Genomic DNA, 25,618 nt, shown 5'->3' on the forward strand with positions numbered 1-25,618 from the left:
GATGGGCCCCCATCTTCATCTCACCACTACAGGTTCTACAAGATGCCTTTACAACAATAGTCATCTTGTTGATAATACAAACACATATGATGGGCGATACCACTGCAGAGTCCATATGAGGAGCACGTGTGTTCCCCCATAGGCACACATGATATAGATTTACCCGGAGAGTAGATGCCATTTCCGGGCAGCGAGCGAGCGAGCGTGCCGGGGAGAGACTTTTTTTTTTGTTGGGAGAAGACCACGCCTCTCTGCTCCGCTGCAGCTGTGTGGCTCAATACACTGACAGCGGGCCCGGAGTGGACTGATTTTCTCTTTTTGGGGGTAGTCGGAGAAAAATTAAGAGAAGTACTAGGAAGGCATTGGCAAAACAGCGACTTTCATGTTGTGACGAAGACGAAGACGCCCCCCCCTCTCCTCCCTGCACCTGCTCTGATCCGTCTTCCTTCGCCGTCTCGCTGGAGTACATTTGAGCCTCTCTGAGCGAGCGGACGGCGCTTCTCATTGTTTGATAGGCGGCGGTGTAGTTTAGGTCATGACTTCGGCGTACAACATGGATTTCATGCCTTTAACCGAAAGTCGGTTACTGACTTCGAGCGACACAATGTAAGTAACCGAACTATCATGTCGTTTACACGTCTAAACGCGGTCTAAACCTCACTGGGCTCGTAGAAACGGAACGAACGCAGTTTCGGAAGACTTGTGAGTTAGCCGTTAGCATAACTAGGGGGAAGTAGGGGTGCTATACTAGCCGGAGAAGCGAGTAACGTTAGTTGGCGCTACCACACATGAAGTTTAACTAGTTTAACTTTGTTGCAAGCGTTTTAACCACATATTATCTAATATTTAACAAGGGCCGAGTGACATTTTTTAATATGTTGGTGTAAACGAGTGGAGGAAAGCGCATTTTTTGCTAGCGACGGTATCGGGAGAGGAGGCGCGCGCTATAACCAAGTGACATGTGCTTCCGTAGATAACACGTTTCGCTTTCTGGGTGAATAACAGCGTTACTACTGCAGACATTGGTGTCTTTTGTGCAACACATACATGCAAATTTCCTGTTTTGTGCTCCCGAGCTCGATCTGAATAACTTCACGTTGGCGTGTTTCGGTCCAGACGGTAAGGTGGTCACACTGGGAAGCGGATAATCTTCCTTGATTAACGGTGAATTGTTTTCCCTGTGGTTAATTTGGCTCGTTAAGATGTCGACCGTCGATGTTCCCTAAAGCTTGCGATTACAAACTGAAGTAAACAGGCCGGGGATCGGTTTGCCGCTGCACGGGAGTCCCTCCCTATGTCTGTTAGCAGCCAGGCTAGCTAATGCAGTTAGCGGCAGCCATGGGGCTTCGATCGGTTCATCCATGTTGAATCCTGAGTGCTTACTTAACGGTAGAAAACACGTGGTTGTTACATTATTGAACCACTAATGGAAATCTTGTGACAGACCATGTAAACAGGGGAAATAAAAAACACCCCAGCACAGAGGCGCACGATGTGAGTGTCCTCTCCACATAGCAGCAACTAGAAAATTGTCTCAACAGGAACTGTAAGAGAAACATTTTCTGCTACGTCAACTTATCGAGTCCCTCACTTTCGCGGCCTTATACTCAGCAGAGGCACGTCTATGGCATGAAATAGATATTTATACACATTATTGTATCTGACTTTGAAATTATGTCTTGAATAGAACCAGAGTAAGTGTAAGTTTCTCAGCCAATGTATGCATTCTAAGATAAGATACCTTTGTACATTTGTCAAATTCCATGCAGTCACATACAGATTTGAAATGCATCTTGTGCCACTCTTGCATATGTAACTCAGCACACATGCTATTTACAGAGGGCAGCCATGATACGGCGCCCCTGGAGCAGTCGGGGGTTCGGTGCCTTGCTCAAGGGCACCTCGGCATTGCCCTGGAGGGTTCCCAAGCTGCGTCCTCAAGGGACTGAGCTATTGCCGCCCTAGTCGTTTAAACCCCATCATACTGTTTTACATGTAGGACTGCAAATTAACAAAGTTTGTACACCTTAACAAATGTATTGATTTGAGTAAACACAAAATAACTCTTCTCCTCCAATCTCTGTGACACACTGCAGTGCTGATCAGATCCAGTCCCAGCTCTATTTGATTGATTTAGCCTCTGATCGTCTGATTGACGACAGTAAGAGTGAGAAGCATGATCCTCTGGCAGCAAACTGATTTCAGCGTGATTTCAGTGAGATGAGTGACGGCGATTATTTTTATTGTGGATAGGAAGAAGGTGATGTGTGCAAAGTATGAGTACTTGGCATTTGGAGTTGCAGCTGGATCTTGGAGTTGCAAGAGCCAGCTGTTCTGCCCCTTTGCTGTAGGGTATTGATGGTAGGAGAGCAACATGCAGCCAGATGTTGAAGGCCAAGGGCAGCAGGGCTCTGATCTGGCTTGTCACCTGTTCCTCTGCTCCTGCTGCTCATATAGCTCGCCAATAATTACAGCACCACATGAGCTGTACAACTTACGCCGCCTCTGAGTGTCTAATTATGTTGCCTATCTCTGATGTGGGGTGGTGTGAACGAAGGTTGAGCAAATTCTCCTGCAAGCTTAGCAAACACATGACATTGTTGCAAAGAGTTGCGTAAGATCAGATGCACCACCGTGTCCATAAAATGTCTGTCCTGTATGACGTCTCAGGGATCAACAAAATCACTGATACAATTACAGCAACACAATAAGCATTTGAGCATCCAACGTCTTCTAAAACAGTACTTCTAAGGGTATAATACTTTGCCAATATGCTGTTTATGTCAGCATAACCCCTGACATAGAGGTCACCACGTCCCCAGTCCGTATAAAGTGGAATCAGCTGTTTGGTTGACTTATTGGGTAGTCCTGTCAACAGTAGTACAAGTGGCTTAGATGGATGAGATGTGACAGCAAGGGAGCCTTTCTTTTGGATTGATTCCTCTGTAGAGCAGAAGGCCCCTGGTCGTGGTTATAGGAGGATTAGTGTCATTTGTCAGCTTTAAGTGAACCCATAAAATGTGTGTGTTGAGGTTTGTTTTATAATCATTAAAGACATTCTTTTGCCCATTGCTAGTTGGGGAAATGGATGACTAAGTTAGTGCAGTAAGTACACTCAAAGTTAGTGTGTAATTGCTGCTTTTAGTCTGATCTGTGTCTTCACTTCTGTTGCAATGGCACGACTGCTGCCCATTTGGGTGAGCTCCACCTCAAGAGTTACATACATGCTCCATTTTAACCAGAGTTATTTGGTTTCTCTGGATATATTATGTTAGCTTTGCTAGCTTTACTTTAGCAGCGTCACCCATAACCGCCAGGGATGCTTGGTGTGATTACGGAGCTAATGGGGCAGGTCTAGTCATCAGATGCTGACCGTCTGTTAACATGCAGCACATTCAGAAGCTGATTGAACACGTCTGTCTTCATCAGGGGAAATGCAACAATGAAATCAGGCCATATTGAGCGGAATTGTCGGCATTGCCAGGAGGAAAATGTCTTAATACCTCCTCATCAGAACAATAGTGTGCTGATTAGGTTTGACCACTTGCTATGGAAATTAAATAATGTCCAATTTCAGCTTTCTTGCCCGGCAGCGTCCATCCTTGGTTGTCCCTGTTGATCAGACCTGGGACATGAGTCAGTCACGTCAACTTTATTTGTATAGCCCGATATAACAGTGATTAGTTATAGTTGTGCTAGTTATGAATTATGCTTAAGGGGCTGACTGCAGACATTGTGTAAGTACCGAGGCATATTTTCAGCTTCAACTTGCGCCCGTCAAATGGATATTGTTATTCAAAGCTTATGATGAGTTATTCAGCCTGTCAAATGACATTTTGCCTTTTTTATGATGGAAAGGAAAATGGATGACTGTAGAGAGAGCCTTTATGTCCAACTATGACAGCTGTCAAAGATTTGAACAAGGCATTATAGAAATTGCGTGTCCCAGCATTGAAGCGGCTTTTAAGACCATTCTTTTTCTGACAGAAATTACTGATTTCTTTTTTTTTTTTTCACAGAATGATTGTGGCAATGTACATTTCGACTTAGCTTTTTTTATTCCCCCCAAATGCATGACAATAGCGACTGCTGAAACAGGCTAAGGCAGAGTATTAGTCAAAAACAGGGGTAAGCGCGGCATTATAACTTTACATTATTCGTTGCTATGATTAAATACTTCCTACAGTGTAGTGTTGCGTCATTGTATTGACATGGTAAATGCCCAGTGACCCAAATTATATTACTCAGTGAAAGCTGGCTATTGGGCTTTAGAAATAAAGTTGACATGACCACATAACAAAAAAGCAAAAGATAATTGACCATCACTGAAATTGGTTGCCTTGACTTTTTGTGATTTTAAGAATAAGTAACACAGCGCTGACCATCCAAATCACATGTGCGGTATGAGGCAAATTAGGCAGTGCGGGAAAGGTGTTGTGGACATTCTTGCACGGTCAGAGCTCACCGACCGGACTGGCATATGGTCCAGATAAATCACAGGTTTTATGGGTGGCGCGGCAGCAAGTATGCAACTGTCAAGTCTCTGAATGACTTGTCAGCTGCTGCAGCGTGTCTTGGGCCATGATGAGCTGCCACATTGCTGTTTCTGGAAGTGCAGTTAAAGAGTCCTTCACTACTGTCTGTGAACATGCTGCAGGGTGTGATCTTAGCTTGCATCTCAACTTGTCTTATCTTTTTTTATATATACTACTAAAATTGGAGGAAGCGCATCTGTGTGTTTGCCTCCAAACCTGCCAAAAACAAGTTTAGGGGTCTGGCATTTGCATAGGATTTTCATTTCATTTACATAAAATTTGCAATTTATTTTCATTACCAAATGATAGTAGTGGGAGACTTAAATGGAACCACACTAGCAACCCTCCTACACCGCCCCCCCCCCCAAAAGAATCAGAAAAAGAAGAGATTATTTAAATTGATTTGCTGTGGTTTTGAATTGCTTTTTTTGTTCACCTTCAACTGAAGCAAAAGATACGGTTGCAATTTAGCAGGTTGCTCCTGCAATGAATTAACTAGACATGTACGAACCACTAGTGAGCGCATAGGGCAACGTGCAGTTCAATCAGGTCTCAGATTAGCTGACTGTGCGTTAAAATTGTTTCTGTAGCAAATGATTGAAAATAATCTAAAACCTTTTTTTAGATTTTGAGTCATAGTTACACTTGATCTATCGTTGTTGCTGTGTCTCTCTTTTCTCTTTCTCTCTAACCCCAACCGTTCAAGGCAGCTGGCTGCCCACCTAGAGGTCAGCTCTGCCTCTGTATGTAACGTGCCTCGGATAACGTTTGTTCTGAATTGGCGCTATATAAATAAAGTTGAATTGAATAATTATATCATGGATGATGTCAGTGTTAACCCCCAACCATGAATGACATCACATACACAATGGAAAATTGTGCCATGTTCTCTCTAGTGAAAACTTGTCTAAAAATTAGATAAGGGTCTTGCATTTGCATAGAATGCGTTTCTTTGCCTTTGTATTTTACATAAATACTCCAGTAGCAGTTTTATTCTCATGATCAAAAAGTTTACACGATTGGAACCACCCTAGCAACCCCCAGAATGTCATCATGAATGATGTCACTGCTGACTGGACTAAAACCACCTTAGCAACCCCTCATAATGACATCATGAATGAAGCGATAAATGCATTCAATTTCTAAAAATGATTTGCACTATGACAAAAAGCTGCAATGCAAAGCACAACAGATCGGCTCGAGCAAAAAAATCTCCAGAAGAGTCTGGTAAGAATTTGCTAATGTTAACAAACAAGGTCCAACATGGCTTGCAGTACTTTTAAGGGTTGGGACAGGAGGGTTAGGGGTAATGGTTAGGGTGAAAAGTGAAATACTGGGGAAGATGTTAGAGAGGGTCAGCAAATACCAGTCAAAGTATAAACCTCTTACTACATTTTTTCAGTTGAAGTTAACCCTCTTCAGACATCCTTTAAGACCTCAGTTTTAAGACTTTTAGTGTTGTAGGGACAGGAAACGGTATGCACCCCTCACTACAATATTGACTGTGATGGGTGGAAGTTGTGTTTTTTAAATTAGTTTTCAATCATTGGCTCAATGAGTTGGCATATTTTTAAGTTTCCATTTTATTAATCGGCAGTTTTATTTTATGCATACAAGTCTTAGTTTTCTATTCTCAGGTTACAGCAGCCTTTGTTCTTTTTAGGGTTATTTCTTCAGGTGAGGAACATGTAGTATCTGATCTCGAATTTAAGATGCATGCTTCCAAATCAACACCAATATGTCATTGTCTCTCATCTCATGAATGCTTTCACTTACTAGTGGTTGCTGTGAAAGACCTGAATGCATTTCAGCGTAGCACTTTCAATACTGTTTTAGTAATACATTCGAAGTGAGTAACGCTTACCCACGTTGAATGTGGTCGAGGCAAGTATTTCCCTGAAAATAGACCAACTTGACCTATCTGTTCTTAAGTCATTGTGACACTATCATAATTGGCAAGTAAGGAAATGTATAATTTATAGACAAATCATTATTTCCACTCCTACGCTATGCAAACATCTCTCCAGCTGAAGCGTCCTTGGGGATGAGTCCTTCCAGCTCCAAGGATACTGCTCTGCATTAGACTTGTTGTGATTGGCAACATAAACAACCCTGTTCAGGATCAACATCTTTGTGTTGTGAGGATTGGGCCTTTAATTAGTAGATGAGAATTAATTTTGTGCCTTCATTGTGATGCTTAGGAAATCTAGCTTGTTAAATACTTAAATCCATCAACGCAGTCCATTTTTTGCGGTGAGCTTTGCTATTCCCATGGCAAAATTTGTCAAAAGCCCTCAGCAAAATGCCATGGGTAACAACTAGATAAATGGTGTCACACCACTGTGCTGTGACCCAAGCAGTCGTAGCCTTCGACATGTTCCAAAGCATCCCTCTGACTTGGCCCATTGTACTGTAGTGGAATGGTGAATAGTGTTCTCCAGCATGGAGGAACAATATGCGATTGTTCCCCCTGCTGTGGTGAAGAAGCTGTAGGTTACTCTCTGTACCATCGCCAAAACGCCTGAGGAGTAGATGCACCGCAAAATCTCTGCCTGCTTACCAGCAATTCTAAGAGGTTTAGAGCTCCGCAGTGCTGTTTTCCTGTAGCTATCACGGCTGGTAGGAGGGAGGGCAGTTGCTGCTTTGCTGGTGGAGAGGCTTTTGTTTCGCTGCTGCTTTTTTTCCGTGCATGTCGTCGTCTGGGTGCATTGACAGCCTTCAAAACAGACCGTGTGGTTTGTTAGTACAGTATGTCATTTAAGTCCTTCAAGGAGTTTGGTGTCTCGGCAGAACGACTTGGTTCAATTTGTAAGAGATGGATGACTCGTGTCCAAAGGTGTGTGTGGGGGTTTTTGTGTCTTGTGTAAATTTGTGTATCTTACCTTTGGCAGCTTTTGTCTCTGCTTATAGAATTATTGGTCAAATCAATCAATGATGATGTGAAATTTTGAAAAATGGTGAATTCTAAACACAATATCCCAAAATCAAACAACAAATTAACCCATTTTAGGAGCTGAAACCAGCAATGGTGTTGTATTACCAGATTGACAAACAACTGACTTTGTCAATCTTCTGTCAGTTAACTATACATTTCAGCACTAGCTGTATTTAGTGACAGGATGTGCATGAAACCAGTTATCTTGTATACCATCTTCTGCACCTGTTTCAGTGAAACCTGTCGTGCTTTCTGTCTTTGGTGCTCTGTATGCTGCTTCACAAGCTGGATGTAGTTTCAGACCCTCTGTAGTCGTATCCTGGAGGGTTTTGATTGACTGTCCCTAAGGCTTACCACCAAGAAATTCACACATTTTAGTATGTCACTGACCTCATTCTTCCAGTACTTGTCATCGCCTTGATTTTCTCTCTCTGTTTATAGTGATCCTTTGAACTTTAATATTGTTACTGTCCCCTGAAATAATATTGTGGCATCCTTGTCTACAAATTCGTTTTTTTGCATGTTCCTATAAAAGCAATATTTGAGTTTATGTTGGGAGGTGTTCAACAGTGCAGTGAAAGAATGGTTGTGATATGAAGACCCAGTTAGCTCTCAGTTAATAAAATTTACTGTTCTAAATTTGAGGTAATGAAAACACTAGAAGATTTTGCAGATGCCTGTTGGTTTAATATTTGAATTCCTGTAATTTGATGATTTGTGCTAAAATATATTAGTGCTGGTGCCACCCTGAAAGCTATGTTTAGCCAAAACTTAAACATTTTCATTCAGATTTAGGAAGCGGTCACATGTGCGTCTTTTTTGCTCCCCACTGATGTCAAACTCAGAGTGTTACACCAGAAAGAGAGCGTACCATCTTATATTGTGTCAAAGCTTTATGGACAACTTTTTTCTCAATGCTAATGCAAGATGTGGCATCACAAATTGTTAGTAAAAACGATTAGTATGCACAGCTATGAAGTTGGTTGAAAGTCAAATGGACCATTTGCATGAATCATATAGATTTGTATGGGAGTTTTTCATTTCCATTTTTTTTGGAGAGTGGGGGTGGCGGTGTACTACAGCGGTGAATCTGCCTGTTTCTCAAATAGCATGTCTGATGTTTGCATTAGCACAGTGGCTATGCATTTGTTTAGATCAGCGTACCGCCTGCATCTCGCTTGTTTGTGGCTCGCTTGTAGTCAGTCACGTTGTGGATCTTCAAAGGGTGCCATGCCATTCCCCCGAAAGCCATAAGTCAGACAGCAGGTATCCTGAAAACAAAGGCCTGTTGCTTTGAAACACTTAATTGGGAGCTCAGTGACTGACAAATTGTGTTTCGCAATGTGTATCGAGGTTTAATGTAAAGTGTTTATGTATTTAACAGGGACGTTGAAATGAGTGTGGTCGCATTTTAATCACGTTAAAAACGGTTGCGGCAGTACAACTTACCAGCATGTGTTTATTTAAATCATGGTTATATCATCAAAGTAAGATGACCAACTGTGAACCACCAGAGAAGTTCTTACCATATTTTGTTCCTGGCTGCATTGGCAGAGGAACATGCAACTTCCTATGTCGATTATATTCCATATATTAATCACATAATTCGTTGTCTGCAATGGACGTGTGTAGGGGAGGCCACTGAACTTGGGGACGATTTTTTGTTTAAGATGGATGAAATTAGTGCGCAAATTACAATTACAATACCTTTCTTTCTTCTGTCCCTTAGCAACGGCAACGGGAGCAAAATGAATGGGTCACTGGAGCATTTGGACCAGCCAGACCCAGACTCCATCAAGATGTTTGTGGGACAGATCCCACGTTCCTGGTCAGAAACGGAACTAAAAGAGCTTTTCGAGCCCTTTGGAGCTGTACACCAGATCAACATCCTCCGTGATCGTACCCAGAACCCTCCCCAGAGCAAAGGTATGGGTAGGGCATGGAAGTCTCTTTATTTAAGATGTAGTTAAAAATCAGTTTGATCAGTAAGTTTGATGCATAATTTTAGATTAGATAATTGTTTTGTCTCTTTATGTTTCTGTTGTGTTTTTTTTTTTTACTAATTTCTTGTTTTTTAGTTTTTACTTTGTTTGACCTAGCCCTGAAGTTTAACTTTCAAAAATGTGTCATAGGCTAAATAACTGTTAATTGAAAGAGAATTAACTGTTGAAATAAGCAGTGGTTCAAAAATAGTTCAAATGCAAAGAAACTACCACTATTATTGAACCGCCATGATGTTTTCTTGTGCAGGTACCTTCATTTTCATTTAGTGGTCAAATACAACAGACACAGCTTTCTTACATCACCCACTGTTGCATGTCAACAAAGTGCCTTTAGGCAACACGCATCCCTGCTTGTCTGCACTTGTAATATACCCTTTTATGCACTTACTGTGGAGAAATGTACGCAGTGTGATTTGGTTTTTACTTCTGCCATGCTGGATTAAAAGCTCCATTCTATGAAGTGCTGCACATTAAGAGATCCATCGATGCGCTCTGTTTAGAAACGGTGCCCAAGTTGAATGACTTGGTTTGAGTCGCAGTTAGAGGGCACAGTGAAGTGGAAGGCTGCTGTCTGCAGAGAGCCACAAACTGCCACTGAAGTGCTCATTCCTCCATAACTAACTGCTGGTGAATAAAGTAAAGACAGCTCCCCTGATGTAAGTTCCTGAGTTTATGACCTCAAAATCTTATTTCTCTTGACGTGCATTTTAGAAATTAATCCAGTCTCGTATTTAATATAAGACCCTGTTTAATGGCGGGACCTGGTGTCTTTATGGAATTTATGTTGCCCTGCCTGTGGTTTTAAGGTTGGTCTCAGAATGAATCATATAGGAGAAGCAATTTTTGCCTTCAACACTGAGTTGTGCCTTGTACTTCAAGCAAATAGTCTATGCCCGTATTCACATGATCAGGTTTTTATTTTATTTATTTATTAAATTATACAAATCTAATATCAATCAAAAGAAACGCAGTTCCCATTTAGAGTTTTGACAGTAGTGCCGAGTTAAAAATACCGATTCATCCTGTACACTGGTTGAAATTATTCTTGCAATTACTTTGGTCCAATCAGAAAGTTTAAGGGCGCTGAGCACTGTGGTCAGGCTGTGCCAAGCATCCATGACGAGTACCTTAAGCAGCCACCAAATTGAAGGATGGTGAACTGAAAAAAAAACTGGTGCAAGATGGAAACACCAGTAACAGAAAAGAAAACACACTGGAACCAAAAGACTGCATGCTTGAACACCATATAGGGTCTTTTTCTATTTTTCTCTCACTACGGCTCATGATGCGTTTTGAAGCTGCCTTACGGTAGTATGATGTCGTTACCTACGAGTTCAAATTAGCAACACTGATGTCATTTAAAACTGTGGTTACATTATTATGTCATATCTACATAACCTTTGCTGGCTGTGGTAAGTTGCTGTGGCTCTGTTTGCCATCCATTTGTCTTAATTAACATGAACACTTCAAAGCCTGGATCTCCTTATGGCTTTAGTTCTCTTCTTTTTCGTTTCTCCCCCCTGTACTCAAAACAATGTGTTGCACACATGGACCCATCTAACAGAACCATGACAATTTTGCTTCACTATTATCATTCTGGTATAGAACACAATTATTCATCACCAATGATGCCATCGTTCAGTAGTCCTCACTCAAATCACTTGTTTGAGTTGACTTTGTTTGTTTCAGTTTCTTTGTCTTCTTATGCATCTAGTCCACATGTGTATGACCTTTCCTAGGTCTCATTATTTTTCCTTATTTTTTTCTTTTTTCTCCCCCCCTCTCTGTGATGGAAAAAAATATCTCCCAAAAAAAGACTGCATGCCATTCCTGTTGTCACACTCGGGGCCTTCCACTAGTACTGACGTGAAACACAGGTCTAAGGCTCAGGCATTGCATCAAGAAGCACTTTCACAAGGCCATGTCTGTGATTGCAAAGGCAAATGGTGGAGGGAGATCACAAACGCCCTAATGGGGCATTTACACAAGGAAATGGTCCCTGTGCAAACATTTGAGAATCGGATTTATTGGGGCGGAATTAGAAATATTGGTTTCAAGGTCTTATCAGGGCAAAAATACTGGAGCCAAGCTGAGTTTAAAACAAACTGTCTGAGGCGCTACACTGTCAGCCCCTTCTCCACTACAACAGACCTATGGTAATCAAAACTATGGTTGGATTTATGACATCTACCCATTACACTTTAATTTAATTATGAAGGGACATCACAATAGAATATGCCACTGCAGCTGTAAAACGCCCAGTACAGCTACATAATAAGAAAAATGTATACGTGTCCACTAAATACAGTTATTTGTTTATTAGTCATATTGTCCAACACTAGTCAGCTGTGATGCCTATTGACATGTAAATGGAAGTTTTGAATGTCACCCAGCCTATGTGTGTCCATTTTCTCCACCCGTGTCCCCTCCCCTGCCACACTGGGGACCAGCAGGGAGAATTCATCAAAGCATTGCCGTCTGATGCTATCTGGCTTATATTTGATTTGCACAGCAGATAATGAACCCTTAACCTCTTATCTTGTGTGATCAGTCTTACTTTTGTTTGATTTGTTCATTGGAATACCAGTAATCCCACTTCCATTCACATTGTTTATTTTGCCACAGATTTATTGAGGATCCATCAGCTTTGTGGTCGGTTTTAGGTCACGTCTACTGCATGTCGTGAAAAAATCATCTGATCACCACCCTGCCTCTGGATGGTTTATTTATCTCCAGTACATCGGAGGCAGCGCCGTGCAGCAGAGCTCAGCTGGTTTATAGCGGGGAGAGCAGCTTGATGCATATTAGAGTTCAGCAGCTCTCTCCGCGGCCTGGGAGCTCCAGTAACAGCATAATACACACTATGTAGGTCAGAGACGCTGCAGTGCTCCACTTCCCCAGCCCAGTGAAACTGACAGGCTGGAACGCCACTGGCGGTCTGCTGGGACGGAAGAATGAGAAGCTTTTTTTTCCTCCCCCCCTGCTCTTCCTTTCTTCACCCCCTCCCCCAATGCCTTTCTTCTCCCACGATTCCTCTTCCTCGCTTTGCCTTCTGCCTCCTTGTTCCACGAACGTGTGTGTGTGTATGTTTGCGAGTCTCCCGTTTGTGTATTGCCGCATCTTTCACAGGGATATGTGGGCCCTTTGCTCTCCCTTGCCCGTGCCGTTTGTCCACAAGTGCCTCCTAACCCTGTCATATAACCCAACGACCATATCGCACAACGGCCTTCAACTATCTCATTACCGCCTCTATCCTCCTCGCAAACTCCCAACATGTGCTGTGTGCTCCGTATAACGGTTGCTAAGAATATCCTGTCGCATGCCTGGAACATGTGATACAGAGAAGATGCTTTCATCCATTGAGCTCATTTCCTGTTCTTTAACAGCTGATGACACAACATGAACTGTATTTGCTGTGTTCTAATGCAGTTATTGTCTTTTCTCCCCCGCCCATTGTTTGTTCCTCTTTTTTTCTCCCCTCTTATCTGCAGGATGCTGTTTTGTAACGTTTTATACAAGAAAAGCTGCACTGGAGGCCCAGAATGCACTGCACAACATAAAGACCTTAAGTGGGGTGAGTAAGCACAATATAGGCGGCGTTTAGCTGCTTGAACCCCTCCACATTCCCAGTTAAGGCTGTGGGCAGTGAGCTGGCCAATAATGAGCTCTCGGCTCACTGCACACATGTCTGGCCTATGATACCGTGCGCTAACACCACACAGAGGACCGGCCTGATCTCAACAATGAATTGATAAACCCACAGACCTCGTCATAGACACATGGGGATCCGGGGAAATGTTCGTGTTCATGTCGTAAATCATTCATTAATGCACAAGTCCTGATTGCTACAAAGTAGAACAAAGTCTTAATGTCCATCCTCATTAATCATTGGTGCATATTTACACATTTCCCCACCCCCCCCCAAAGTTTGGGATGTTAAAGGAGGCGAGATGAAGTCCCCTAATAAGGAAGCGCGGTGAGGTGTGGTCTGCTAATTCCTCACGTGATGTATCTAGTGAGATTGAAAGGCCGTTCATGTGGCATAAGTACCCTTGCTTGTTAAAACGCGACAAATCGGCCCTACCCTACACGCCGTTTCTGTATTACTCCCTTTCCAATCAATTAAGTCCATCCTAAACTACTCCAGCCATCAATGAAATCAATAGCCTAGTCTATTGGAAAAGGAGCGATTGTCAGTTAGGTTAGAGGTAAATATTGAGTCGGGGTTGATGAATGAGCGTAGCAGCCTGCACATACAGGCGTAGTTCTCTTTCACCGGCCCGCTATCAATCAGCTAGACGTCTCAAATAAAGTGCGGTCTATCAGCTCAGGTCCCAAACCTCGGTCCTTAGTCATACTGTTGCCGGCATTGACTGCAGCTGAGTGAGTTTGGTTTGTGTGACAGTGGAGAGGCTTGTGTTCTGTTCCGGCTTCATTCCCTTCTGCGCCTCGCTCTCCTTGGTCAGCGATGCTAGCCAGCACACATACTGAGCAGGCCATCTGTCTGTTTCTCTTTAGTGCTTGTCAATAACAAACTTGCCACTTTTCATACGAGATGCTTGAGCAGGTGGCACTTGTGTAGACGCATTTCTTTTCATCTTTTCATGTTGCACAGCGGGTGGATTTTAAAATATATCCCTGGGTACCGCTGTAAGTCGCCTCCCGACAAAAGTGTCTATTAAAGCCCGGCATTGCCACACTGTACCTTGTTTATATGAAGGATCGAGAGGTAGGAGGGGAAATAAACAAGCTCTCTCAAATGTCCTTGTTAAAGCCTACTGTTCATTTAAAAGCAGTGCAGGAATGACTTGCATGTAAACCATTTTCTGTAAGATGAGAACGGTTGACGGGAAGGATAGATATGTTCGATCACCAATCCATGCTACGTTTCCACGTGAAATTGAAAACTGGAGATTTGATCCCACCATCAACTCGGCCACTTCCTCCTCAATCTGACTGTGGTGAGGGCCGAAGGGACCAAGGTCTGAGGAAGAGAGAACTAAAGATGAGACAGAGGGATATTGGAATGGGGGATGATGGTCCATAGATGAGACCGTTATTATGAGAGGTTTGAAAAAAGGGCCAAGTGCCCACATAGTTAATAATAGTGAGCTACGCTGAACCAGCTTTGAACAGTGCCATGATAACGCCTCTGCCCTGTTTTGCAGATGCATCATCCTATTCAGATGAAACCTGCCGACAGCGAGAAAACAACTGGTGAGTGTCGTTACTTTTTAAAGTGAAGGTCGGCATGTGATGCAGGCAACAAGCACAGTCGAGGTCTGAGTCGGGGTGGATTTTGCTAAGATGACTGAGATGATAGGGGTTTTATTTTAGTGGGAGAAACTTTTTAATGCCAAGATTAACGTCCAAGACAGACTTTGTTCAGTGAATGTGAAGCAATACCCAATTTGTATTTGGTGTCAGGGGTTAGAGGGATTAAGGGCTTTAAAAGGCACCGAGGGGAGCAAAGTAGTGCAGGTACAGAGGATCTGTTGGCAAGTGCAAAGGGATGATGGAGCAGTCTTTTGCTTACAGAACTAGACGGCGGGGGAAACAGAGCTGGAACTTGCATAGGTTTGTAGAAGAGGCTGACACCTAAAGTGAAAGACAGAAATTATGGCGCCTTGAAAAAGAAACATTGAACATGAAAGAGGTGCAAGATTTAGTGCCTGATGCAATGCCACCTACGTGGCTCCATAATTGGCTTTCTGTTAATAACTGTATTTTCATTCTCCCTCTGCAGCAGCGGAAGACAGAAAACTATTCATCGGAATGGTTTCAAAGAAATATGGGGAGAACGAGATCAGAATGATGTTCTCGTCTTTCGGACAGATCGAGGAGTGCAGGATTCTCCGGGGACCAGATGGCCAGAGCAGAGGTAGGTCTGCTCCCAGCATAGCCCCACTGTTTTTGGCCCAGTGGACACCGGCTTCAGTGTCGCCCCTGTGCACATTGTCATTATGTATTTACACAGGCCCCTCCCGATTTCTTTATTTCCCCTACCCAAAATCAAGTGCCCACCTTTTAAATCCATCACCATAGTCTGCCCTCCTATCACTCCAAGACAATCTCCACATCTCGTAGTGAAGGGCCACTGCACTTGCCATCCGGCACAATGGCCCGTCGCCTTGGCAACTGCCGGCTGCTGGTGTTTGTGGGCTCAGCTGGCAGGCAGGCAGGCAGAGCGCTCGGCTCGGCTCCTCCTTCACCGCCTCCTTCATCACACTCTGCAAAGGCTGGAATTAGCCTGTCGCCTCATCTCCTACATAGCTTATCTGTGCTGCATAAGACCTTGGAAATAGCCGGCAGCGCAGGGATTGTGTTGATAGGGATGATAAAAGCAGAGCGTCGAATCAGACCTCAGACACGATTTTCTTCATCAAGAAAATGTAACATTACCGTCCTACGACGTCTGAGATAGCACGCCATAGGTTATTCCTCTCAAAGCCTTTCCTTGTCTGTTTATGTGTGAACATGATTGTGTTGACTGTTTCATGATGACACAATGTATTTAAGCCTCTCTGGGTGTCAATTGAAGCTGTCGTTCACTGTGCCTTGTGTGACATTTGTTACCGTTTTCCTGTATTCTTTCTCCATGTTGCTAACCAGTGAGGGTGGTTCTGTGTGCTTGGGAGTTGCCATTCTTTGTACAATGTGTTTTTTGGGGGTTCATAACGAGTTGTCCAAACCTTCTGTCTTGTTGTTTCTTCTCGTCCCTCCCTCCCTCCTCTCCCCCTCTCCTATTGTTTCCCCCCCTACAGGCTGTGCGTTTGTCACATTTGCTACCAGGGCAATGGCACAGAATGCAATCAAAACCATGCATCACTCTCAGACTATGGAGGTACTGTACGCCTTAGCACCTATTTCTCATTCCCCTCTTCCCCCTCATTCTGCTGCCCCCTTGTGCTGGAAAGATCAAAAACTTGGCCGAGCAGATGCATTGATTCATCGCGGAGCATGAGTCATTCCTAAAAGCACTTTTGCTTATTACAAAATTGCATTGTCGTCTGCAAAATAATTGAATGAAACTTCAAACACTGCCCTCACGTAGCTGCTGAACACAGGATGACAATTGCCTTCATCTTTTAAAGCTGGTTTGAAATTAATGCACCTAATTTATTGATTTAGATTTATACAGAGCCTCGCTCCCTCTGTCTCCCGTAACATCACGTAGAACGGCACGCCAGCAAATATAGGTTGACAAAGACTTGGTCTAGATTGGAACAGCCTATTAGATTTCTTCAGAAAGTGGGTCCATGTCCTCGTATCCAGTGGAATCTTTATGGAAGTGGAGCAGCATTAATTTGACAGCTAGCAGGTCAGAGGCTCCCCAGTGAAGTCTAATTAGTGGCCCAACCAAACATAACACTTCTCCCAGATTAAATCCTGTCCCACTGGTGGTGCCACCAATTCCCCCCTTATCATTACCTCCCCAATTCTTAGCTGCCATGGGAGGTGCTGCTGGTGCAGAAGCCATTTTCCCTGTCAAGCCTGGTCCCTGTCTGGCTCTCCAGTCTCAAAATACTTAACACTGCATGCCTTGTGTCCATGCGTCAGTCTGAACAGTTTGTGACTTTGTTTGTTTTGCAAAGTTGTGTGTGTCGTGCGTGTTTCGTCCAGGCGTCTTGCTATTTATGTCCTTGTATCCATGATATCCATGTTTTTGTCTGTTTCAGTAAGTCTTGTCTCGATCTCTTGTCTGCTTGTTTGTGGAATTGATTGAGCTCCTCCAAGTGCGAGAAAGAGACTCACTGTCTGCAGCATTGCCCTGTGCCCCCTTTTTGGAATGTGGCCTGGCTCAGCTATGCATGGCAGATGTCCTCTGTGTGTTAGCTTTGATAATCATGCAACAGGCATAAAAGCACCATCTTGACGCACAGATGATATCACCCTTCAAAATTCCCTGCAATGACTTGTGTCCTTGCACAACCATTGGAGTTATTTCTGTGTGTGTGCGCGCTTCTGAACCAGTCCAACACCTCTTTGCCTCTTCACCGCTTCAGGGCTGTTCCTCCCCTTTGGTGGTGAAGTTTGCAGACACACAGAGAGATAAGGAGCAGCGACGCCTACAGCAGCAATTAGTACAGCAAATTCAGCAGCTCAACAGCGCCTCCACCTGGGGAAACCTGACCGGCCTGGGGACCCTCACTCCGCAGTACCTGGCTGTAAGTGTCAATTTAACCAGCTAACCCCGCTCCCACAAGTCTCACAAGTACCTGAGCATCAAATAAATAAATCACCTTTATCTCCATATATCTGTCTGTTGATGCTTATAAGAGAATTCACATTAGTCAAGCATGGATTTATAGACTGAATGAATGTGATTGAAAGTGTGCTGTTAGGTCAGCATTGCTTTGTCTGCCTGCATCGCACCGTTTCACAAATGTGTAAAAGGTTTCTCCCTGGCATGTTTAAGTGCATTGTCTTGTCATATCTTGCTGTTATGTTGTCTACTCTGGGTGGAAGCAGAAATTAAGTATGCATGCGTTCATGCTGTTACAGGGTCGTTCCATCTAGCCTAATTAATATTCAATATGGAATGATGACATTTAAATACCTTAACATACATTTAAAACCATTAGTAAAAACATAGATGAGCTTATTACAGACCTAAATAGATGTGTTGCAATATGATTATCATTTGTAATGTAGTTTTGTTGCCCTTTCCACCCCACCTACGTTCTCTTTTGATTCTTTAACTCATTCTCTCTTTGCCCTCTACAGTTGCTCCAACAGGCTACATCTACTAGTAGCCAAAGCAGTTTCAACAGTCTTCAGAGGCTAGGAGGTGAGTTAACACTCTCGAGTGTCTAAACCACTGTAATCATGTCCTTGAAATGAACAAACCAACACTTTTCATTTTAACAACAATTGAGACGCTCTGCCTCAATCAAGTTCAGTGGCACATTAATTGGTAGTTCTATTGCATACTACACAAGGACAAAGGCACAGTGCATACATTTTTTCTTTGTTCCCTTTCAAAGGTGTGAATCCCCTTCAGCTGCAGAATCTCGCCACAATAGCTGCGGCTGCAGCTCAGAGTTCCGGCAGCCCGAACTCCACCAGCGCCCTGTCTAACAGCGCAGCCCTGGGAGCTTTGACCAGCTCAGGTAATGGAATGGTTGAATTGTTGGTTCAGTCCTATGATGGACTAGATACTGGTCAGTTAAATTAAAAGCATGCAATGGTTTATACATTTGGTTCAATTCAAGTTCCTGCTCTACCATGTTTTTGAGGTTGTACAAATCTAAATGCGTCACCCACTGAGGTTTTCAGAGCCACACTTGTTCCCCCTGCTGCTATAATAGCTCTGACCAAATGTTCAAACCTTTCCTATTCACTATTTGCCTAATGGCCCTCCGCCATTCCTCATTTATTTCATGGGAGTTAATCACTTGGTAATAAAATGTTACGAGTGCCCCCGTTCCCCTTCAATCTGTGTAAATTTACATTGGCTTCATTTGTGTGAGTGTAGCATATGGTTGCGGCGCTAATGACCTCTGCTTATGTAGAGACGGACTTTAAACTGCCCCGACTGCTTTGTCATCCCCTCATAACCATATCAATGCTAGGTGTTTAGCAGTGATATGAATGTATGAAGGTCACCCCTTTGGTCGCCTGCTCACCCTGATCATTGCGCTTCTCGGCTTGTTCAACAGGATCCAGCGCCGGTGCTGCGATGAACACCCTGGCATCTCTGGGCACCCTGCAGGGTCTCACTGGGACCTCTGTCGGCCTCAACAACCTCAACGCTCTCGCCAGCAGCGTCAGTGGTAAAGTCTCCTCTCTACCCCTCGCTAAAAGCTCAAATATTTCATCCAAACATTGTTGCAGACTGTACAGCCAAACGTTAACGCTGCATTTCGGGTTTTTTCCCCAGGTATGGGGGCTATGAATGGAGGCCTGGGAGCCACCATGGCCAACGGGTCGGCAGCGAGTTCCATGGACGCCCTGACCCAGGCCTACTCAGGGATGCAGCAGTACACGGCCTCTGCCCTGCCCTCCCTCTACAGCCAGTCTCTCCTGCAGCAGAGCATTGCTGGCAGCCAGAAGGAAGGTGAGCAAGACCCCCCCAGTTCACACACACACACACACACCATATATTTTATATTTGTGTAATTTCATGACAGATTTATTTTTCTTCGTAAATTACCTAGGTATAGTTCTGTTTCCTTTCTGCCCTAATGAAACAGGACCCGAGGGTGCCAACCTGTTTATCTACCACCTGCCCCAGGAGTTTGGAGACCAGGACCTTCTGCAGATGTTCATGCCTTTTGGAAATGTGGTCTCTTCCAAAGTCTTCATTGACAAACAGACCAATCTGAGCAAGTGCTTTGGTTAGTGTTGACACCACCTGTCATTTCCTCTTCATCCTAATTGATTCGTCTTGTAACTTTGTATGGCCAGCAGGACAATAGGTGGCTCTGGTGCCATTTGTGTGCATTTTCTGGTCTCAGGGTGTATTGTGTGAGCAGAAATAATCGAAAAAAACATATTTAGACATTAATGGACAGACCTGATGTTTAGACCATGTTTTGATATGCAGCGCTAATGTTTCATCACTGTAAAGTTATTCTGCTTATCCCTCAAAGACACATTTAAGTTGATTATGAAGATGGTGAGGTGCCACTTTGACTTCACTCGAGTAATCTGTGAATATCAGCACTATGAGAGCAGTATTGAGTATTTAAGTGATTATTGCAAAAACATCATGCAGCTCAGGTGCTTCTTGAGTTTATTTTAGCAGCAGCATGTAACACAGGAATGATGGGGCTGAATATAATGTTTACATGTTGGTAACTCTTGTCATGTCCTTCTCAGGGTTCGTCAGCTATGACAATCCGGTGTCTGCACAGGCCGCCATCCAGGCCATGAATGGCTTCCAGATTGGCATGAAGAGGCTGAAGGTTCAGCTGAAGCGCTCCAAGAACGACAGCAAACCCTACTGATCCTAGTCCTGGGGCCTCCCCCCTCCCCAGCTCTAATGCTAGCACTGCTAGGGTAAGTTCACCCCCAGCCAAAGGTCACCACAGCAGAGACTCAGTGGGGCGGAGGGAAAGGAGCCACCTCAGGAGGGAGACTCGGCCTAATTCCTAAAAGTGGTTGCAATGAATCTTTTACACATTTGACTGTGTTTCATTCCTGCGGTTTTATCATGTAATTTGAAATCATGAAATGTTTTAATTTATGATTATTTATGACTAACACTGGAGTCGGTGTTTGCTGGAGGTATTCTGTGTCACTAAATTTAGTGGAGAGCATCAGGTGTGTTTGCGTACCATTTCATTGCCTTGGTGTCCAGCTACAGTAGAGGGGCCGACTAAGGATCAGTCATGAAGCACTGAAACCAGTAGAGCCGGAAGCTTCAGCCTCTGTGTGGCTGTTTACTTTGTAGTCTTGTCCCATCCGTCATCCTTAATGTTAAACGTCTTTTACACTCTTAACTACTTGAGTCTGTCTCTCACACTGTCTCCCACTCCCACTCTCTCTCTCCCTCCTCCCTGTGCTCTGTGTTGTCTCTCCCAATCTTGAGCCATGTTGAGCCAGGCTACCTCCGTCTTATTAACAACCTTCCAGTCATTCAGTCCATCCACCAAGTCTCCATGGGACTGGCTTTCAGTGGATCTGTTTGAGTGCCAAGCGTAAACGTAGTGCATGTTGGAATCTCTGCCATAGGCCCTGTTGCGTCACTTCCTTAAATCTGTGTATTGTTTTGTGCGTGGGGACCAGGGGGTGGGGAGGGTGGGGGGTGGGGGGGGAGGGTGTTACCGCTCTGTCCTTATGTGGTGATTGGTGTTTGTTTTTTGTTGATTGTGCCTCATGGCTAAATGATTCTTGTGCTGTGCCCCTAACTTTCTCTCTCCTCTGTGTCTTCTCTCTCTTTCTCTCTCTCTCTACTTCTCCCCCTCTCTCTCCTCTCTCTCCTCTCTCTCTCTCTTCTTCTCTTTGTGTCTCTGACTCTCTCCTTCTTTTGTGTTTTCTTCCTTTTTTAGAACAAATCTCCATGCCTGTTTGCTCATCATTAGCCTAGCATGTCTTCATGGTGTTGAAAGCCAAGCCAAACTCCTGGCCTCATCATCCCACCATTGTCTGTGATGTCTCTCTAAGCTCGCCTGACCAATACCTGGCCACCCACTGACCCTTGACCTTAGCTCAACCTGATTTTTCCGCATGTATACATTTTTGTTTTCTTTTTTCTGTATAGAAATGTGACAGGTAGGAGAGAGGTCAAGCAAATCAATGTGAAAACTTACCTACGTTCAGTTCGAGACTTTATTTGTGAATGTTTTAAAGCCTGTGGGATTTCTTTGTTTTAAAAAAACTTTTGCTTGTTTTTTTTATGTTTTCTTTTTACCTCTCTCAGTAAGGTTCACTTGAAAGTTGAATACAGGGATCGGCACACAGCTGTGCTATTTGGTGCCATTAGCAATATGTTGGCTTCTTACAAACATGCTATAGACCACTTTCCAACACTTTTGAAAGTCTGACCAGTAAAACCCCTCAATGCTCTGTAATGGTGTCTACATTTTGTGGGCAGAGTGAAGATTTTCACAAAAAAATATCCAGTGTATTGACTTTTTTTTGGGAAATATTGATGGCACAATAAAAGGTACATTTGCTCTGTGAAGGGAAATGCCTACCTACATGAGTCAACTTTTTTAGAACTGATTCACAAATAGACAATCTGTGGTTTAAATGCACACTTAGATTACCTATATTTTATACCATTGAATCTATAGAAGTTTAACTAACAGAACGCAGGCAAACTTTGGGTTTTTTGTAGATTATGTTATGTCATCTGTGTTAGGGGGTCTTAAGTGTGTTACATTTTTAAAGATGACTAAAATCAGTTTGATCAGTGTGGCCTTTTAAGGGTCTTTCTAGTAAATTATGGAAAATTCAGTCAAATTCCTCCTAATTATTTCAGCTTGTATGAAAAGAGCTTTTCTTTTCCGTCATTTATGGGGTCGCATCTTGAGTATCGAGGTTAATTTTTCCACCTTTGAAGAAGAAGAAGAAAACAATGTTAAACTTACATGGTACGTCTTGACTTTTTGGTGAATTTGTCATTAATTATTTGATTAATGGATGTTTCACTTTTGGTTTAGTAATGCCTCATATTGAAAGTTAATGTTTGTTAATCATATAAATATCAGACAATGTCTTTTTTGTTTGAGGTGCCCATGTGTCTATTTAGAATTTATACAAAATTCTTTAATGTAATTATATATTTTCTTTTCAACACAAAACAACTCATGTACGTACTGACACACACAACACACACACGTGCACACACTTTCTGTGGTCGCAGATGTGGGAGCCCCTGAAGAAGAGATCACTTTAACACAACACACAACCTGTGGGTCTCTGCACATTTATAGATGCGCACTCATTAATTTCCTTTGCTGATTACTTTCTTATCTTCTATTTGGTTGATACACGATGCACAGCACATTAATACTACTATATCCACCACAGTAGTGTTGGTTTACAAATACATTCCATTTTCAGCACAAAGTTTACAGGTTTTTTTATAATGGGAGGGGGGGGGAGAGTATTCTGTGTGTTGTACCAAAAGTGGAAATGACCCCGGAATGTACAACCACTTCTCCCCCAAAAGGAGGCTTCCCTAAAATTGCAAACCTGATGGCGCTAAAGAGTTGTCAACTCAGGGTTTTTGTGTGTGTTATTAGGTCACGCAGGATTAAGACACAAAATGCACAATTGTCACAATTTCACATTTTATTTGGATCTTTTTTTTTTTCCCTCAAAATACATAAACGTTCCAAAAAAATGGTACCAAATTTGAAATGGCGTTAATGGAAGTGTAGTTTTGTAAGGAAAAGTTAAGCACAATTGTTGGGAGCTATTCACTTTTGCAGACTGGTGCGTGTGTGTGCGTGCGTGCGTGTGTGTGCGACAGCCCAAAATTATCAAGGTACCAAGAATTTAACTTTTTAATATGGGCATGTGCTTTTTACAGTGTGTTTTTTCTATCCAAATGCAATACAATTTTCAAAGTGCCATATACGTCTAGAAACTGCCTACACATCCTTTTAGGCCTTGGTTAGAGATTGCTGCAATTCGCCTTTTTGTCTCTTGATGCCAGTATCATGAACGCCCGTGTCACCTGCTCCTGCCCCTCCTCCACTCTGTGTTCTTGGTGAAATTGTGTATTGTGATGTATTCAGTTTGAACAGTTGGTTTAAGAGATATTTCAATAATAAACTTCTCTAAAGGTTTATCCTTTTTGTTAGTGAGTGTGAAACATGTACTGTGACACTTATACATACACATGGCAGTGTGCAGAGCAATGTTTGGTCATGTGTCAGGGACAGGGAATTGATTTGGCTAAAGGGTAATATAAGTAAAAAAAAATCTAGGAAAAGCAAAGTGAGTGTGTGCGTGTGTGGTGATGAGACTGGAGCTTTACGTGAGGTGACTGCAGGTCTGTGTGCAGGTCTGTAGGTGTATGCAGTGTATGGTGAAGTGTTACTGTGGATGAATAAAAGCACAATGTACAGTACACTCCAGTCCCAACAGGAACTCGACTCACTTCAGGGGCTTCCATCACAAATCCCATCCGACTCTACAATCTCAATCACTTTTTGATTTGTCGTTTCATATTCTGAAGTGCTATTTTTGACCGTGTGGTAGCTTTGCATCTCTTGATATTGTCTTGATCCAAAAGAAAAATCTCTTCCTGTGTTATTTTGTCTGATAATCGATAGGACTCTGTTCATGTTCCACCAATAATTTAATAGATGTTTGTGTTGTCTTGATGAAAGCCAAAGTGGGTGCATCTTGATGTGATCAGTATACATACAGTAGATTTCAGTTTGACCTTTTACTTTAACTGGGTGGGATGTAAAAACAAAAAACAAAACAAAAAATGACATACACAGGCTTTCCAATTTCTACAACTGGTTGTTCATATGTATTTTGTACCAGTGAAGCTTTTTATATTGGAAATTAAAGAAAAAAATCTATATTGGAAAAAATTGTCTGGCCTCTCAATGTGGCCTCGCCTTGACCAGGTCTCGACTTTGGCCTCTTGGTGGCGTCAAGCAATTTTTTTTGTTTTTGTTCTCTAGTTTTTTTTTTTTTGTCTCAAAAAGATGCCTGACTAGATTTACTTGGATCTCTGTGTTCCTCACGTCGTTAATCACTTTCAGTTCTGGGAGGGGTGGGAGTGTGGGCGGGGAGGGAGGGAGGGGGTCGGGATCCACTAACCACGCCGTGGTAAGTTTCATGTTAGTATTTGTGCTGTCCACATAGTTTAATTGTCATCGAGATTTAAACAACTTGTGTGGATAATTGTTAACTCTGTTGTTTAGTTTGGGCCTTGCTTTTACCTGTGTAGTTTTCTGTTTTCCCATAGAGGAGTGTGTAGCCGAAAGACTGTTCTTTTTTTTGGTCGATGTTTGTTCATGTGTGGTGTGTTTCTTTGCCTCTGTCTGCAAATTAAACCATTTCCCTTAATATTGGCTGTGTCTTTGTGTTGTGCTTGTCCAGTGTTGTAAAGGCATCAACAAACCCACCCTCCTTACCCACTGTGTCCTGTCTCAAACGTGTTTTCTCTTCGTTGTGCTTCTCTTTGCGTAGCTTGAAGTAGAAATGGGGTCGGGGTGAATGGAGAGTGAATATTCTGTGTTTCAATGGTCTGCACATACAGTATTGCACAGCTGAAGCAACCCTACAGATCTGAAGGGTTAATTCATTGGTCGAAGTGAAGTTGATCACATTTAGTTTGTAAGGTGTTAAGCTTCACTGATGATGGATTCCACTGAAAAGCTTTCAAACCAGAATGTCCAATCATTGCTTTTATACACTCGTGTGCTCTATCTGCCAACGAAGCAACAATTGTCGTAAAAGGATGGACAGGATTCAAAGGATCCCCCATGGTGCCAGATGCGAGTATGAGAGGAGCCCACCAGGTGAGGAAACGCATGAAGAGAAGCCTTTCTGTGTTTATAACAGGGCTGAAAACAATTATTTACATTTGCAATATCTAGATCTGTTAGCTGGCGTAAACATGCTTTAATTTGAATTGTGGTGCCTACATAACCTTTGAAGAAAACCCATTTATGTGGTTAAGTGTGGTGTAATGGAAAAAGAAAAAAGGGGTTATGGCCTTGAGT

At 43.0% G+C, this 25,618-nt stretch overlaps 1 protein-coding gene across 8 annotated transcripts; it reads left to right on the top strand.

The window, feature by feature from the left end:
* Positions 1-232: 232 nt before the first annotated feature.
* LOC142991751 (CUGBP Elav-like family member 2) lies at positions 233-24,959 on the top strand. 8 transcript variants are annotated; one of them, XM_076141843.1, is made up of 15 exons: positions 234-606; positions 9,200-9,396; positions 12,965-13,047; positions 14,642-14,690; positions 15,012-15,050; positions 15,220-15,354; positions 16,238-16,317; positions 17,480-17,641; positions 18,201-18,264; positions 18,461-18,586; positions 19,136-19,249; positions 19,357-19,533; positions 19,640-19,813; positions 20,298-20,477; positions 21,470-24,959. In XM_076141843.1, exons 1-14 carry the CDS (start codon positions 536-538, stop codon positions 20,423-20,425), a joined length of 1,599 nt encoding a protein of 532 aa, XP_075997958.1. In that variant the 5' UTR covers positions 234-535; the 3' UTR covers positions 20,426-20,477; positions 21,470-24,959. The 8 variants fall into 8 exon arrangements, with proteins under 8 accessions (XP_075997957.1, XP_075997958.1, XP_075997956.1 ...); XM_076141841.1 differs by having other exon boundaries at positions 18,461-18,585; positions 19,123-19,249; XM_076141847.1 differs by having other exon boundaries at positions 236-606; positions 19,670-19,813.
* The last annotated feature ends 659 nt before the right edge of the window (positions 24,960-25,618 follow it).

Source organism: Genypterus blacodes, unplaced genomic scaffold, assembly GCF_046128005.1.
Source record: "Genypterus blacodes isolate CSIRO-AG114 ecotype Tasmania unplaced genomic scaffold, CSIRO-AGI_Gbla_v1 ptg000021l_1, whole genome shotgun sequence".
NCBI lineage: Eukaryota > Metazoa > Chordata > Actinopteri > Ophidiiformes > Ophidiidae > Genypterus > Genypterus blacodes.